Here is a 17,737-nt window from a genome sequence, read left to right as displayed (position 1 = left end):
TTCCCATGATGTCAAGCAAAGAGGCACTGGGTTTGAAGGTAGGCTTTGAAATACATCCAGGTACACCTCCAATTGACTCAAATTATGTCAATTAGCCTTCAGAAGCTTCTAAAGCCATGACATAATTTTCTGGAATTTTCCAAGCTGTTTAAAGGCACAGTCAACTTCTGACCCACTGGAATTGTGAGACAGTGAAATAATCTGTCTGTAAACAATTGTCGGAAAAAATTACTTGTGTTATGCACAAAGTAGACGTCCTAACCGACTTGCCAAAACTATAGTTTGTTAACAAGAAATGTGTGGAGTGGTTGAAAAATTTGTTTTAATGACTCCAACCCAAGTGTATGTAAACTTCCGACTTCAAGTGTGTGTTTGTGTGTATATCGAAACACATGTACAGTAGATGACATTACATTAAAGCACTTGTGAAGAAACATCTCAGTTGAAAGATAAGGTAGCAGGCGTTGGCGCAGGCATTTACATTGTTACCTGATAAAAGTTGACACAATTTATTATTTTCATCCAGACTGTTAAAATTGTTTTCGTTGCTGAGAAAGATCATCCCTAATGTTGTTGTATGGCCCACAGTAAAGCAAGGCTTGAGTCTGTTTCAATGGATCCATTGTTACAGAAAGTACAGATCGGTTTATCTAAGGGAGGGTTTGTGGTTCGACCAGTCTTGATAGCGAGAGGGGCCCCTTCACATCTAAATTTAGCAAAATTAAGTGTGGGTGCGTGTGTGTGTGTGTGTGAAGCATGTCGATCTCGGACTGCCTTCGGGCTTCTCGGCATCACTTACTGTGGTCAAGCTGGTCTAGCGGTTCCAGAGAGGACATCCAATAATAGTTTAGCATCAACGGGAACCTTTCACCTGCAACAGCACCTCCTAATGATGCTAGAACACTACTCTACGGTCCATCATCATCGACATACTCTCTGATCTATAGCAGCAATCAATCTTCATAATTGTGCGTTTTTGTTGTAATTATTTGCGGTCCAATTGAATCACTTAATGGTTTAAAGGCCCAGTGTAGTCAAACTTGGATGTTTCTGTGTTTTTTTTATATATACTTCTGCACTAAGGTTGTAATAATAATGTGAAAATTATGATAATGCCTTTTTGGTGTTAGAGCTGTTTGAAAACACTGCCTGAAATTTCAGCCTGTTTTGGTAATTGGTAGACCAATAAGAGTTCCAAACCTCTCTGCCAATAACAGCTATCTCTCTTTCTCTGTATTTTGTGTTTGTAGGTCCTCAGGCTCTGTTGCAGGTATGTGGGAAGTGCTGATATGGGCTGATGGTAAAAATGACCGTTTTTCAGAGTGACAGCTTTAAAACCTTAGTCTTGTATGTGTGTGTGTGTTCCTATTGTAAACCTGCCCTTTCAGCTCTTATCAGACAGCCAGCAGGATCATCTCCTATTGCTGTGTGTGTGTGTGTGTGTGTGTGTGTGTGTGTGTGGTCAATATTGCCTTCATAGCAGTATTTTGTGGCCGTGTTCTTGTAAGCCAGTTAACATTCTTTCAATCATTTAATCTCTGCAGATGACCAAGGAGAATTCACATGTACTAGAGGGAAATACAGCCGAGCAGATATTAAACATCACATCATGCTGCATCTGCAGGGCCCATATTCACAAAGCATCTCAGAGTAGTGATGATCTAGGATCAGGTCATCCCTCCCCATATAATCATTATGATCTAAAAGACCAAACTGATACTAGCCTTCCATCAAATGATTGAAAATACCAAACCCTGCATAGCTTCAAACGCGAGCCAGCAGTAGGATGCCAGTTGGGATGGCTACTAGCTTACCAGAACCCTCTTCCTATACAGCTTCACATTCATCACTGATGGTTGTCATGGTGGAACGTTGAAACATGACAGAAAATGTACAGAGGGGGAGAGAGAGGAGGGAGAACACAGAGGGGGAGAGAGAGAAGAGGATAGGATAAAGGGAAGCGAGGTAGGGGTGAGCTTGGCATGAGAACAGTGTTTTTACAGAGCTCTGGAGAACAAGGTCGACCAAGATCTCCCATCAAGCTTAGAAGGGTTCAGTGCTGGCCATGTGAGAAGGGTTTTACTGGACAGGTCTCAGATGGACTCATCCAAAAGATTTACTGTCTTTGTTGCTTACCCAGAAGGAGCATTACTCAGATGATTCGATCATTATGGACCCCCCCCCCACATACACACACACACACACACACACAGACCGTGACTTGTCTGTGAGCTCTGAGATAGGCTCAGGCATAACATGAGTTGGCATCGACACAGAGTGATGAGTGGGTGCCTGCATGTGGAAAGTGTGTGAGTTGGAGTATTTCAGTGCCTGTAGGCTATATCAAATACTGTCAGCCTCTGTCATTTCTCACCATATGGAGGGAGTGGGTGTATCAGAAGGACTGGGATAAGGCTGTGTGTCTTTGAATTAAATGTTTCACTAGATAAAGCCTTTCCAATTGGCACATAAGTACGTACACACACATGCTTCTATATAGACGGTGTACACCCAAACACAATACACTTCATGCTCACACATAATGCATGTTCTCACACCTTCATGTAGTGTGTGTGTGTGTGTGTGTGTGTGTGTGTGTGTGTGTGTGTGTGTGTGTACACACAGGAAATGCTACATTGATGTGGATACGGATGCAGAGTATTTTATTGGAATCTCAGCTATGTTTATGTGTTCTGCAGAAATAAGAGGAGAACATTAATTCAGTTATTGGTGGTCTGTAGTCTCTCTAGTTCTGCAACCAAGGCTATTATTGGTCTCTACCAATGTGAATGTCATGGTAATAGAATTACTGATAAATCACATTTCATGGCGTTACACACATACACAATCCATGCTTACGATAGCATACATGTAAGCCAGTGTACACACACATACACACACACACACACACACACACACACACACACACACACACAAAGAAAGTGAGTGTTTTGCGGAATGCTGCTGGGAATGGGATATTGGTTGATGAGATTAATAAAGAGATATGAAACGCACACTGAGACAAAGCTCCTCTTGGCTCAAAGGCTCATTGTCCTCGACTTTCAGGTTGGCCTTGTGACTCAGCTAACGAATGACACACACACACACACACACACCGTACATACACTAATACACAGCGATGCGGACATAGACACAGCTTTGTAGGAATCAGTCAGTTGTAGTGGTCCTACCCTTCCCTTCCACTGTTGTAGTCTCTCAGGCAACAGTCTAATGAACAATGGGCAGTACTCCACTTGGCACCACTCTGCTAATTACTGGCTATGACATGGATACATGTAAACCATGGGTATATTGTTTACTAAAGGAGTATTACATCTGATATTATTATAAATACTGAACATATGGCCTTTGTAGTGCCGTGGTTGATTGTGCTATTAATCTACATAGAGTGTAACATGATGTACAAAACATGCTCTTTCCATGACAGACTGACCAGGTGACTCTAGTGAAAGATATCTCTTATTGATGTCACCTGTTAAATCTACTTCAATCAGTGTAGATGAAGGGGAGGAGACTGGTTAAAGAAGGATGTTTATGCCTTGAAACAATTGAGCCATAGATTGTGTGGCATTCAGAGGGTTTAAAAATATTTAAGTGCCTTTGGATGGGGTGTGGTAGTAGGTGCCAGGTGCAACAGTTTGAGTGTGTCGAACTGCAACACTGCTGGGGTTTTCACATGTGTATCAAGAATGGTCCCCCACCCAAAGGACATCCAGTCAACTTGACACAACGGTGTGAAGCATTGGAGTCAACATGGACCAGCATCCCTGAGGAACGTTTTAGACACCTTGTGGAGTCAACATGGACCAGCATCCCTGAGGAACGTTTTAGACACCTTGTGGAGTCAACATGGACCAGCATCCCTGAGGAACGTTTTAGACACCTTGTGGAGTCAACATGGACCAGCATCCCTGAGGAACGTTTTAGACACCTTGTGGAGTCAACATGGACCAGCATCCCTGAGGAACGTTTTAGACACCTTGTGGAGTCAACATGGACCAGCATCCCTGAGGAACGTTTTAGACACCTTGTGGAGTCAACATGGACCAGCATCCCTGAGGAACGTTTTAGACACCTTGTGGAGTCAACATGGACCAGCATCCCTGAGGAACGTTTTAGACACCTTGTGGAGTCAACATGGACCAGCATCCCTGAGGAACGTTTTAGACACCTTGTGGAGTCAACATGGACCAGCATCCCTGAGGAACGTTTTAGACACCTTGTGGAGTCAACATGGACCAGCATCCCTGAGGAACGTTTTAGACACCTTGTGGAGTCAACATGGACCAGCATCCCTGAGGAACGTTTTAGACACCTTGTGGAGTCAACATGGACCAGCATCCCTGAGGAACGTTTTAGACACCTTGTGGAGTCTATGCCTCAACGTATTGAGTCTATTCTGAGGGCAAAATGGGGTGCAACTCCATATTAGGAAAGGTGTTCCTAATGTATTTGTGTGTGTGTGTGTGTGTGTGTGTGTGTGTGTGTGTGTGTGTGTGAGAGAGTTGGGTATAGCAGTTGAACCACATCCTTTATGCATGTACTTTCCAGACGACACAAACAAGTCAGCCCACTCATGTGGTTCCCACGCCCAGACAGATGGACAGACCTGTTTAAAACCACTAACCAAACATTTACAGTGGAAGAAGAAGCCAGCACTCTCATTTGGTTGACCAGAGTTGTGTTCAAATACATGTGTATTAGAGTATCTGTTTATTTGAGTACTTTCAAATACACAGCCCCAAAAAGTAATTTTATTTGAATGGTTCTTTGTAAAAACCAAATAGTCTACCAAAATCTATTTGACATTATTTTCAAATACCTAGGTTAAATACATGGGAGTGTATTTCCAAATATATTCAAATAAAACAAAATCAGAATACTTACTTCAAATGTATTTGAGATATTTTAAGCAGTATTTGAACCCAGGTCTAGTGCTGACAGAATGAATAATAACAATTCAGACATTCTTGATTATTTTGGTCTGTTTGGTCTTGTAATTTGGTGCCTATATGTGGTGCGGTGCTGCCTATACAGTGGGGCAAAAAAGTATTTAGTCAGCCACCAATTGTGCAAGTTCTCCTACTTAAAAAGATGAGAGGCCTGTAATTTTCATCATAGGTACACTTCAACTATGACAGACAAAATGAGAGAAAAAAAGATCCAGAAAATCACATTGTAGGACTTTTAATTAATTTATTTGCAAATTATGGTGGAAAATAAGTATTTGGTCACCTACAAACAAGCGGTGGTGCGGTGCTGCCTACAATTGAAGTCGGAAGTTTATATACACCTTTAGCCAAATACATTTCAACTCAGTTTTTCACAATTCCTGACATTAATCCTAGTAAAAATTCCCTGTCTTAGGTCAGATAGGATCACCACTTTATTTTAAGAAAGTTAAATAATAATAGTAGAGAATTATTTATTTCAGCTTTTATCATATTCCCAGTGGGTCAGAAGTTTGCATACACTCAATTAGTATTTGGTAGCATTGGGTCAAACATTTCAAGTAGCCTTCCACAAGTTTCCCACAATAAGTTCAGGGAATTTTGACCCATTCCTCCTGACAGAGCTGGTGTAACTGAGTCAGGTTTGTAGGCCTCCTTGCTTGCACACGCTTTTTCAGTTCTGCCCACAGATTTTCTATGGGATTGAGGTCAGGGATTTATGATGGCCACTCCAATACCTTGACTTTGTTGTCCTTAAGCCATTTTGCCACAACTTTGGAAGTATGCTTGGGGCCATGTTTATTTGGAAGACGCATTTGCGATTAAGCTTTGACTTCCTGACTGATATCTTGAGATGTTGCCTCATTATATCCACATAATTTTCCATCCTTATGATGCAATCTATTTTGTGAAGTGCCCCAGTCGCCCCCGCCAGCAAAGAAACCCTACAACATGATGCTGCCACCCCATTGCTTCACAGTTGGGATGGTATTCTTCGGCTTGCAAGCCTCCCCCAAACATGTCCTCCAAACATATCGATGGTCATTATGGCCAAACAGTTGCAAACCGTAGTCTTGCTTTTTTTTATGGCGGTTTTGGAGCAGTGGCGTCTTCCTTGCTGAGCGGCTTTTCAGGTTTTGGTGATATAGAACTCGTTTTACTGTGGATATAGATACTTTTGTACCGGTTTCCTCCAGCATCTTCAAGGTCCTTTGATGTTGTTCTAGGATTGATTTGCACTTTTCACACCAAAGCACGTTCATCTGTAGGAGACAGAACGCGTCTCCTTCCTGAGCGGTATGACGGCTGCGTGGTCCCATGGTGTTTATACTTGTGTACTATTGTTTGTACCACATGAATGTGGTACCTTCAGGCGTTTGGAAATTGTTCCCAAGGAAGAACCAGACTTGTGGAGGTCTACAATTTTTTTCTGAGGTCTTGGCTGATTTCTTTAGATTTTCCCATGATGTCAAGCAAAGAGGCACTGAGTTTGAAGGTAGGCCTTGAAATGCATCCACAGGTACACCTCAATTGACTCAAATGATGTCAATTAGCCCATCAGAAGCTTCTAAAGCCATGACATTTTCTGGAATTTTCCAAGCTGTTTAAAGGCACAGTCAACTTAGTATATGTAAACTTCTGACCCACTGGAATTGTGATACAGTGAATTATACGTGAAATAATCTGTCTGTAAACAATTGTTGGAAAAATGACTTGTGTCATGCACAAAGTAGATGTCCTAACCAACTTGCCAAAACTATAGTTTGTTAACAAGAAATTTGTGGAGTGGTTGAAAAATTAGTTTTATTGACTCCAACCTGAGTGTATGTAAACTTCCGATTTCAACTGTATATGTGGTGTGGTGGTGCAGGTTGTCATGTGTGGAGGTTGACATTAGGTTAAAGGGAGAGAAACAGGCCTGTTTTCTACTCTCTGACTCCCCAGAGAAACATACAGGAAACAATAAGGAGAGACTTCAGTGCTTCTTTATTGCGTGTCTCTCTCTACTGCATACCATCTCTCTCAATTCCCAGAGCAAGTCAAATAAATAAACAAAAATGAAATAAACAATTTAAAAAATGTACCTTAAACACTACACTTACAAAAGTTTCAAAGGAAAATATACATTTTAAATGTGATATTATGTCTATATACACTGTTGTAACGATGTGCAAATTGTTAAAGTACAAAATGGAAAATAAATAAACATTAAATATGGGTTGTATTTACAATGACGTTTGTTCTTCATTGGTTGCCCTTTTCTTGTGGCAACAGGTCACAGATCTTGCTGCTGTGATGGCACACTGTGGTATTTCACCCAGTAGATATGAGAGTTTATCAAAATTGGATATGCTTTTGAATTATTTGTGGGTCTGTGAAATCTGAGTGAAATATGTGTCTCTAATATTGTCATACATTTGGCAGGAGGTTAGGAACTAGGCAAGGGGCAGTGATGGGAGAAGAGAGGGCAGGGGCATATCAGTATAAAATAATCCTATAGGACAGAATGGGAGGGGCCATCAGTATAAGATGTTCTTATTGGACAGATGGCAGAACTGGAGGTCAGATCTGCATAGAAAGTTTGGTGTTTATTTTTTGTTCTTTCTCCTCGATATCAGGTGCAGCCATGTGAGTCTGTGATCGTGGCTGGAGATTTGTCTCTCCCCTGATCATTGTTGCAGTTTCTGTTTTTTCCTTTTTTTCCTCTCTTCTGGATTTTGTGGGCAGTGTGCACATACACAGACCTGGCTCTCAAGAGAAGGCAGGCCAAGGTGGCCTTTCTCAATAGCAAGGCTATGCTCACTGAGTCTGTTAAAGCTTTCCTAAAGCTCTCCTTTTTGGGTCAGTCACAGTGGTCAGGTATTCTGCCACGGTGTGCTATATTTGGCCCTAAACAGAGAGTATTCTAGTTTGCTCTGTTGTTTTGTAAATTCTTTCCAATGTGTCAAGTAATTATCTTTTTGTTTTCTCATGATATGGTTGGATCTAATTTGTATTGCTGTCCTGGGGCTCTGTTTGTGTTTGTGAACAGAGCCCCAGGACCAGCTTGCTCAGGGGACTCTTCTCCAGGTTAATCTCTCTGTAGGTGATGGCTTTGTTATGGACGGTTTGGGAATCACATTTTTTTTTTTTTAGGTGGTTGTAGAATTTATTTATGTCTCTTTTTTGTGTCTTTTTTTTGTGTGTAATCTAGGGCAATTATGTCTAGATGGAATTTGTATTTGTGGTCCTGGCAAATGGACTTTTTTTGGAACACTATTATTTTCGTCTTAATGAGATTTACTGTCAGGACCCAGGTCTGACAACCTGTGCAGAAGATCTAGGTACTGCTGTAGGCCCTTGGTTAGGGACAGAAGCACCAGATCATCAGCAAACAGTAGACGTTTGACTTCCGATTCTAGTAGGGTGAGTCGGGGCGTGGCAAATTTGTTTTAGTGCCTTCTCCAATTCGTTGATATATGTGTTGAAGAGGGTGGGGCTTAAGCTGCATCCCTGTCCACTCCACGGCCCTGTGGAAAGAAATGTACGTGTTAAGGCCAGAGCCAATTTTAACCGACCATTTGTTGGTTGTGTATATGGATTTTATAATATTGTATGTTTTTCCCCCAACACCGCTTTCCATCAATGTGTAGCAAACCCTGAAGCCAAATTGAGTCAAAAGCATTTTTGAAATCAACAAAGCATGTTAAGATTTTGCCTTTGTGTTGGTTTGCTTGTTTGTCAATTAGGGTGTGCAGGGTGAACACGTGCGCTGTCGTACCGTAATTTGGTTAAAAGCCTATTTTGAAATTTCCTCAGTACATTGTTTTCACTGAGGAAATGTACACGTTTGCTTTTAATGATAATGCAGAGGATTTTCCCAAAATTGCTGTTGACGCATATCCCACATTAGTTATTGGGGTCATATTTGTCTACGCTTTTGTGGATTGGGGTGATTAGTCCTTGGTTCCAAATATTATTGGGGAAGATGCCAGAGCTGAGGATGTTAAAAAATGTAAGTGTAGTCAACTGGATTTTGTGTTCTGGATATTTAACCATTTCTTTTAGGATAACATCAACACCACAGGCATGTTGTGGTTGGAGGGTTTGTATTTTACATTCTATGGGTTCTTCAGTTACATTGAGCTGATTTCTGATGTGCTGTTCCTTGTTCCATAGTGTGTTTCTGTATTGTTTTAGTGATTTACCATCGTGAAGGCGTAGGCTCAGGTTTTCTGGTTGGATAGGTTTCTCAATTTCTTTCTTTGGTTTGATGAAGAACGCAAAAACCTTTTTATTGTTGTTAATTTTCTTAAGTTGTCTGCTTGACATTTTTGGATTTGATACGGAAGCTGAAAGATCAAATATACGGTCTAGGATTTCTACTGCTATGTTTACACCTTCGCTATTAAGAGAAACGTTTTGTCCAGGAAGTTGTCTAGAAGGGATTGAATTCGTTTTTGGTTTTCTTAATATTATGCAGTTCCTTTTGGCTTTGATGCCTCATGATTTGAGTATTGCTTACGTTGAGTGGGATTTTGCTCTGATAGGGGTGTCAGTGGGCTGACTGAACGCTCTGAGTTGAGGTCTGTGATAGTCATCTACTGTACTACTGACAAGGGATGAGCTGTAGGTGTACCTACCGTAAGAGTCCCCTCGAAGCCTACCATTTGACTATGTACAGACCCAGCGTGAGACAGAGCTGTAGTCGTTGTGACTCGTTTTTGTTGGTGGTTTTGTCATAGTTGTGTCTAAGGGTATATTTGGGAGGACATGCTGTTTGTGTGCTAAGAGTGTCAGGTTCTTTTCCAGTTCTGGCATTTAGATCGTCAGACTCGTACATGTCCCTGGGCCTGGAAATGGTTGATCTCCCCCTCTAGGATGGAGAAGTTGTCATCGTTAAAGTATGAGGATTCTATTGGGGGTATATAAACTCAGCAAAAAAAGAAACGTCCTCTGTCAACTGCAATTATTTTCAGCAAACCTAACGGGTAAATATTTTTATGAACATAACAAAATTCAACAACTGAGACAAACTGAACAAGTTCCACAGACATTTGACTAACAGAAATGGAATAATATGTCCCTGAACAAGGGGGGGGGGTCAAAAGTAACAGTAAGTATCTGGTGTGGCCACCAGATGCATTAAGTACTGCAGTGCATCTCCTCCTCATGGACTGCTCCAGATTTGCCAGTTCTTGTTGTTCCACGAAGGCACCTGCAAGTTCCCTGACATTTCTGGGGGGAATGGCCTTCACCCTCCGATCCAACAGGTCCCAGACGTGTTCAATGGGAGTGAGATCCGGGCTCTTCGCTGGACATGGCAGATCACTGACATTCCTGGCTTGCAGGAAATCACACACAGAACGAGCAGTATGGCTGGTGGCATTGTCATACTGGAGAGTCATGTCAGGATGAGCCTGCAAGAAGGGTACCACTTGAGGGAGGAGGATGTCTTCCCTGTAACACACAGCGTTGAGATTGCCTGCAATGACAACAAGCTCAGTTCGATGATGCTGTGACACACTACCCCAGACCATGACGGACCCTCCACCTCCAAATTGATCCCACTCCAGAGTACAGGCCTTGTGTAACGCTCATTCCTTTGACCATAAACGCGAATCCGACCATCACCCAAGGTAAGTCAAAACCGTGACTTGTAAGTGAAGGGCACTTTTTGCCAGTCCTATCTAGTCCAGCGACAGTGGGTTTGTGCCCATAGGCGACATTGTTGCCGGTGATGTCTGGTGAGGACCTGCCTTACAACAGGCCTACAAGCCCTCAGTCCAGCCTCTCTCAGCCTATTGCGGACAGTAATTGCAATGTATTGCCCTGGCCACATTTGCAGTCCTCATTCCTCCTTGCAGCATGCCTAAGGCACGTTCACGCAGATGAGCAGGGACTCCTGGGCATCTTTCTTTTGGTGTTTTTCAGAGTCAGTAGAAAGGCCTCTTTAGTGTCCTAAGTTTTCATAACTGTGGCCTTAATTGCCTACCGTTTGTAAGCTGTTAGTGTCTTAACTTTTTGACGCAACCCATCCCGTTAGCGGGATAATTTTCATCAACAACCGCTGAATTGCAGAGCGCCACTTTCAAAAAATATTACTAAACATATTTCTATTCATGAAATCACAAGTGCAATATAGCAAAACACAGCTTAGCTTTTTGTTACTCACCCTGTCGTGTCAGATTTTGAAAATATGCTTTACAGCGAAAGCAATCCAAGCGTTTTGTAAGTTTATCGATCACTAGACAAAACATTATGAACACCTAGCATCAAAGTAGCTTGGTCACAAAAATCAAATCACTTACCTAATCGCTTACCTTTTGATGATCTTCGGATGTTTTCACTCACGAGACTCCCAGTTACACAATAAATGTTCCTTTTGTTCTATAAAGATTATTTAATACCTCCGTTTGTTTGGCGCGTTATGTTCAGAAATCCTCAGGCTTGAGCGGTCACGACAACTCGGACTACAAATTCCAAATAGTATCCGTAATATCCACAGAAACATGTCAAACATTTTTTATAATCAATCCTCAGGTTGTTTTTAAAATATATAATCGATGATATATCAACCGGCACTGTCTCTTTTTCAGTAGGAGAGGGAGAGACGATGGCTGCCCGAGCTCTGTTGAGCAAGCAAAACTCATGCGAACACCTGATGCGATGTTATCTTTCTCGCTCATTTTTCAAAGTAAAAGCCTGAAACTATGTCTAAAGACTGACACCTTGAGGAAGCGATAGGAAAAAGAATCTGGTTGATATCTCTTTAAATGGAGCGAAGGCAGGCTGAACATGGAGCTTTCAAAATAGAGGCCACTTCCTGGTTTGATTTTCCTCCGTTTTTCGCCTGCAATATCAGTTCTGTTACACTCAGACAGTATTTTGACATTTTTGAAAACTTTAGAGTGTTTTCTATCCTAATCTGTAAATTATATGCATATTATAGCATATGGGCCTGAGAAATATGCCGTTTACTTTGGGAACGTTATTTTTCCAAGCATAAAATAGTGCCCCCTAGCTGAAAGAGGTTAACAACCGTTCTACAGGTGCATGTTCATTAATTGTTTATGGTTCATTGAACATTCTGTGAAGTTGTTTTGGATTTTTATGAATTATCTTTGAAAGACAGGGTCCTGAAAAAGGGATGTTTCTTTTAGGTAGTTTAGGTTTAGGTAGCGCACATGAAAACATTTTTCGAGGGTTGAGATAATCTCCTTATTCATTTCTAGTCAGATGTAAAATGTTCCTGTTTTAGGGCCTCCCGGATGTCGCAGTGGTCTAAGGCACTGCATTGCAGTGCTAGCTGTGCCACCAGAGACTCTGGGTTCGAGGTCCATGGAGTGACGCACAATTGGCCTAGCGTTGTCTGGGTTAGGGAACATTTGGCCGGTAGGAATATCCTTGTCTCATTGCGCACTAGCGACTCCTGTGGCGGGTGCGAACTGACCAGGTCGCTAGGTGTTCGGTGTTTCCTCCGACACGTTGGTGCGGCTGGTTTCCGGGTTGGATGCGCGCTGTGTTAAGAAGCAGTGCAGCTTGGTTGAGTTGTGTTTCGGAGGACGCATGGCTCTTGACCTTCCCCAACCTTTATAGGTCGACTGGTTGGGGTGGGGATGTGTCTGATGGTGGTCTGGATGTGGGACCACTTGGTGTGGATCCTCTTGGTGCAGGTCCTGGGGGGGGGGTCTCGCTGGTCTGGGTGGGGTGTCTGTTGCTTCTATGTGAGGTGTTGGGGCTACGGTTGAGGGCTAAGTCCTTTAGGGTCCTAGTAAAAGTTGGGATTGCTGCCTTGTATAGGTGGACCTGATCGTAAAGGCTGTTCAAGTCCAGTCCAGGGGGGAGTGGTGAGCCAGGTAACATTTGGTTTTGAGGCACATGCCCGGGAAATGCGCTCTCTCTCGCTCTCTTTCTCTGTCGCTCTTTCTTTCCATTTTAAATTAGATATATGTTCTTTCCCTCTCTCCCCCATCCATCTCCCTATCTCAATCCATATTAGCATTCTTCTCTGTCAGCTGCTTCAGCAGAGACCCTTTGTGTTTGGGGGAATCCCCTCATAAAGACACAACACAGATAATCAATTAGGGTCAGAACAGACCAGAGGGGCCAGGCCTCTCTCATATTTTTAAGTGGGAGAACTTGCACAATTGGTGGCTGACTAAATACTTTTTTGCCCCACTGTATATATTTTGTTGACAAGCTTGAAATGGGCTTGATCTAATTTGACTCAAAAAGCAAAATCGCATATCAAAGTTAGCTCTCTTAATAAATCAGGAGAGGGGAGAGTTCTGCCCTTATATTTATGTACCATATAGGAGTTTTGCCTTTGGAGGATCATTATTTTTATGGTGCATCCTCACTGGGTGCCCCTATTTTCATTTGGGTTAGTTTCAGGTGGTTATATTAGACACATCCATGCAGGATCTGAAATAAACATTCCAGTCTGAATACACCCTTTATGAAAATGATTGCTCTTTCAATGTTGGATTGTATACTGATGTTACAGTTCCCTGACAGAGTTAGCAGTGTCTGTTTTCTTCATTGTAGTTCTCACTTACAGAAGTTCATCCTTCGTGTTAGTGGTGTGGTTTCTAAATGTCTCCTCAATCTTTTTTTGGCAGAAAATATACCAAATTGCAGGTAATTTTGACAGAGCAGGACCATATGACTGCATCAATGAACTAACATTTCACTCCTCTCTCCCTCCTCTCTCCGTAGTAAATGAGTACCTGTTTATGGTGCAGGCCACAGGGATTCACATCAAGGACAACGTGAAGAATATCGGTGTTCAGGTTCTAGAGCAGGTGGTCAGAGGTGGTTACAATATCAATGGCACAGGTAAGACACAGCTAACACAGGTTCTTAATGTTAGGGCACAAGTCTGCTAACACAGGTTCTCGATATAATATGTTTCTTAACACTTCTACATTATTGTGGATGCTACCATGATTACGGTTAGTCCTGAATGAATCGTGAAAAATGATGAGTGAGGCAGTTACACACACCAATATCATACCAATAACACATGATAACCTCTCACCATTACAATAACATAGGAGTAGAGATGCATGATATATCAGTGAACATATCGGAATCGGACGATATTAGCTAAAAGTACCAACATCCATATCGGCTGATGTCTAGTTTAACGGCAAAGTGCAAAACCAATGTCAAAGCTGACGTGCATACCTATATAACGTAGGTACATGACGTAACGACGCCACATAAAATGTAGCATTATACGTGCAACACAACATTCCTATCCTAGCCCACAATGTCTGCTGTGTGGATCGAGCAGTCAACAAGTCAAGCAGTCATTTCAAAGAGTAAGAAAATTTCAGCGAGACAACTCAAAGATGAAATCCATTAAAGCCAAGATAATGGAATTCAGTGCCCTTTGCAATCAACCGTTCTCTGTCGTGGGTGATGTTGGCTTTCACACACTGGTCGAGCACCGGTACACACTACAAAGTGCGCTATTTTTCAGATGTTGCCCTATCGGAGTTGCACAGTAATAGCGTCACTGCAATTAGCTTCACGACATACATGCTATGGAACGCCGTTTGGCTCTTTGCGTGTTAAAATAAGATACAGTAGCACTGTCAAAGCTGTACAAAAAGTCTGCAAACACCGGCCACGAACAATGTGTTTTCAATACCGCGTTGGTAATAAAGCATCATTTGTTAGACTGCAACTTCTGGGGTAGCTAGCTTTAGCCTTGGTACCTAGCTAGAACAAATATAACCAGCCTGAAAACAATGACTTGTAGAAACTGCAGTCATTTTCATTATTCTTAGCAATGATTTTGGAAACCTTGTGAGTAAGTATTAGCTAGGTTGCCACTTGTTGTTCGCCTATTGAAATTGAACTTAAGTTCATGAAAAAAAATTGCTAGCCAGCTTACTTAACCCTTTTGCCCAAAGCTAACATTATAAGCAGCCAGCTAGCTTCATCTTGCTAGTGAGGCTCGACCGGACTATGTGTTCTGAAGCCAGCCACAATAAGGATTAGGAAGAATAGTCTAATTTGCGGTTTGCCTTCTAAATTAAAGTGTCATTGACAGTGCTGCAAATGAATACAAATAGTAGAATTATGCCATACTTTTATTTTAAAGGATAAGCGCAAAGTCCACTTGTGGCTAATCCTTATTGTAGCTAGCTTCACATAGATGGGTCCAACCACCATTAATCAAATAAGAACTGTCTTATAAATGTAGGGTTGTTTTAGATGATGACACCTAGCTACAGTATATAGTTAGCTAGCTTGTCGCTTTGATTGTCACTTTGCTATGTTTTTGGGGAAGAACATTGTTTGCATCCATGAGCTAACTAGCTTCTTTTTATGACCAGCACTGTAGGTGTGCGAGACAACTTCACCAGCATCATAGCATACGTATCAATGAATCTTTGACATATGAAATACGAGTGATTAGTGTAGTCAATGTGTAATAACTATGTAAAAAGTTAATAAATGCGTTAAATGTGACGTGCAGTCATATTCAGGTCCTGACACGTTAAATAGTATATTTGTTTTGCCACTTAAAGACCCAAACGGCGTTCCGTAGCCATGACCCAAACGGCGTTCCGTAGCCATGACTTGAATTGATGGAACCCACAATCTATCTGCAATATTAAAGCTGTTCTACCTCCTGAAAAAAAAAACGAAAAACAGCAAATGCATCCATTAAGTTTGTAGAGTCACAAGCTTGTTGTAATCATTGTGAATATGGGACCAAATACTACATTTTGACTACTTTAATTCACGTATACAGTACCAGTTAAAGGTTTAGAGACACCTACTCATTACAGAGACACCTACTCAGTACAGAGCAAAAACCCAATACCTTTGGAGCTCACTGTAGTAGTCTAAGGTGTCATAATGAATGAGTTCTCTCTGGCTGCGTCTAGGCCCCCAATTCCTTTTTATAGTTCACTACTTTTCACCACAGCACAAGGTGAACAGTGTGCCATTTTTCTACACAGTCTGTGTGTCCGGACGATTAACACTGAGCAACATACTGGCAGTAGTGGAAATGTATTTAGGTTAGGCCATTGATTTCTCTTTCTGTCTGGGACCAGATTATGCCTATGACTTCAACCTGAGTGAGAGTGATGTGCCGCCCACCACATACCTCCCCGACAGCTTCACCTATTTGTCCTCACAGATTTGCCCAGAGAGACTGCCCTCCATGAGTGAGTACACACACACACGTGTTTGTTTTACTATCCTTGTAGGGACCAAACGGTTGATTCCCATTTAAAAATCTGATTTTCCATAACCTTAACCCCAAATCCCTAACCTTAAACCTAACCCTTAATTCTAACCCCTATTGTAAACCTAACCCTTAATTCTAACCCCTATTGTAAACCTAACCCTTAATTCTAACCCTATTGTAAACCTAAGCCTACAATATATTTTTTCCTTGTGGGGGCCGACAAAATGTCCCCACTTGTTTCCTTGTTTTACTATCCTTGTGAGGACTTCTGTTCCCCACAAGGATAGTAAAACCATAAACACACACTCTAGAATATTGGCCTTAAACCATTAGCTAGTCACATGGTACACATGTTTGATTTATTTCAAGCACTACTTTCAAAGAGTTCACTTCACAATGAGATTGGTATTTTATACCTATAGAGTTCTATTCTGAGCTTTGTGCTCCCCTAGCTAGTTAAGTAAAAGACTGTTACCTCAGTTCTTGAATGTCAGTTTATTTAGTCTTACAAGTGTATATATGGTTGCGTGCTGTCCTGTTCATTCAGTGTTGACCTCTCTCTCTCACACTCACTCACTCACTCAGAGGGGAGGCTGGAGGTGAATATGAGTGAGATGGCTCTGGAGGATGTGGAGAGGGTTCTGTTGAATGCTGAGCCTAGCATGACCCTGGGGGGCTACTGGAAGCCCAGGGACTGTGTCCCACGCTGGAAGGTGAGTTAGTGATTGGCGCAGTCCATCACACGCGCTGTCATACTGCACATGCTGCACATGCATACTGCACATGCACTGTAATGGATAATGTATTTATTAGTCTTTTTAAATTTGAACTGGAAATATATATTGCACTTCAAGAGTGTGCAGCCAGGACTACATTCCTCCCATGTCTAACTTCTTCTCAAGGAAATGAAGGCACACAAACACATTCACAAAACAGAGCAGCCAAACAGTGACACTAAATTCCAGCTAGATGTGTGTGAACCAGACACTGTTTCTGCAGGAAGACAGTTGATTGACAGAGGGGGTTTGATGGTTGACATCTCCATTTCCCTACTCCGGCTCAAAGGAAACCTAAAGACATGTTCTAGAATTTTGGCTATTATTATTACTATTATTATTATTTTTTTTACCTCCTGCTTTGGGATGAATGTGTCAATGTGTAGTTCATACATGCATCATCTCTGAGAATAATTACGGTCTTACCTCACTTAGCCACGTAACCCTAGTTTGAAAGTGACCGTTTTTCTGGAACTTGTGCTGCACCATTTTCCATACAAGTTCCCCCACGTAGGCCAGCCCTCTAGCAATTCGAGTTCTAGCCAATGAGCTTCAGCCCCTTGCCATTTGAGTGACAGCTAACCATATGCGCACAGAGCAGAGCGAGAAAGAGAGCAATGACGTGGTGCACATCTCTGCACAAGTACGCAATTTACTGGGATCAGTTTTGGCTTGTGAGCACTTCTTTCAGAACTACTGGCTAAGAAGTATACAGAAGTACTGGAGAATCTCTTTAAAGCTGCTGCTGTTACTAAGATAACTCTTTTAAAAACCAAAACCAGGGAAAGCAT

At 41.9% G+C, this 17,737-nt stretch overlaps 1 protein-coding gene across 1 annotated transcript in view; it reads left to right on the top strand.

The window, feature by feature from the left end:
- b4galt5 (UDP-Gal:betaGlcNAc beta 1,4- galactosyltransferase, polypeptide 5) overlaps positions 1–17,737 on the top strand; it is a 53,263-nt gene that overhangs the window by 30,408 nt on the left and 5,118 nt on the right. Inside the window, exons 2-4 of the mRNA XM_024385146.2 lie at positions 13,674–13,793; positions 16,034–16,147; positions 16,756–16,883. Of these exons, the coding sequence (XP_024240914.1) occupies positions 13,674–13,793; positions 16,034–16,147; positions 16,756–16,883 (362 nt within the window). The remainder of the gene's footprint in view (positions 1–13,673; positions 13,794–16,033; positions 16,148–16,755; positions 16,884–17,737) is intronic.

Source organism: Oncorhynchus tshawytscha, linkage group LG22, assembly GCF_018296145.1.
Source record: "Oncorhynchus tshawytscha isolate Ot180627B linkage group LG22, Otsh_v2.0, whole genome shotgun sequence".
Lineage (NCBI taxonomy): Eukaryota > Metazoa > Chordata > Actinopteri > Salmoniformes > Salmonidae > Oncorhynchus > Oncorhynchus tshawytscha.
The sequence above is the reverse complement of the archived record's forward strand: the minus strand, read 5'-3'. Positions and strand labels throughout refer to the sequence as shown.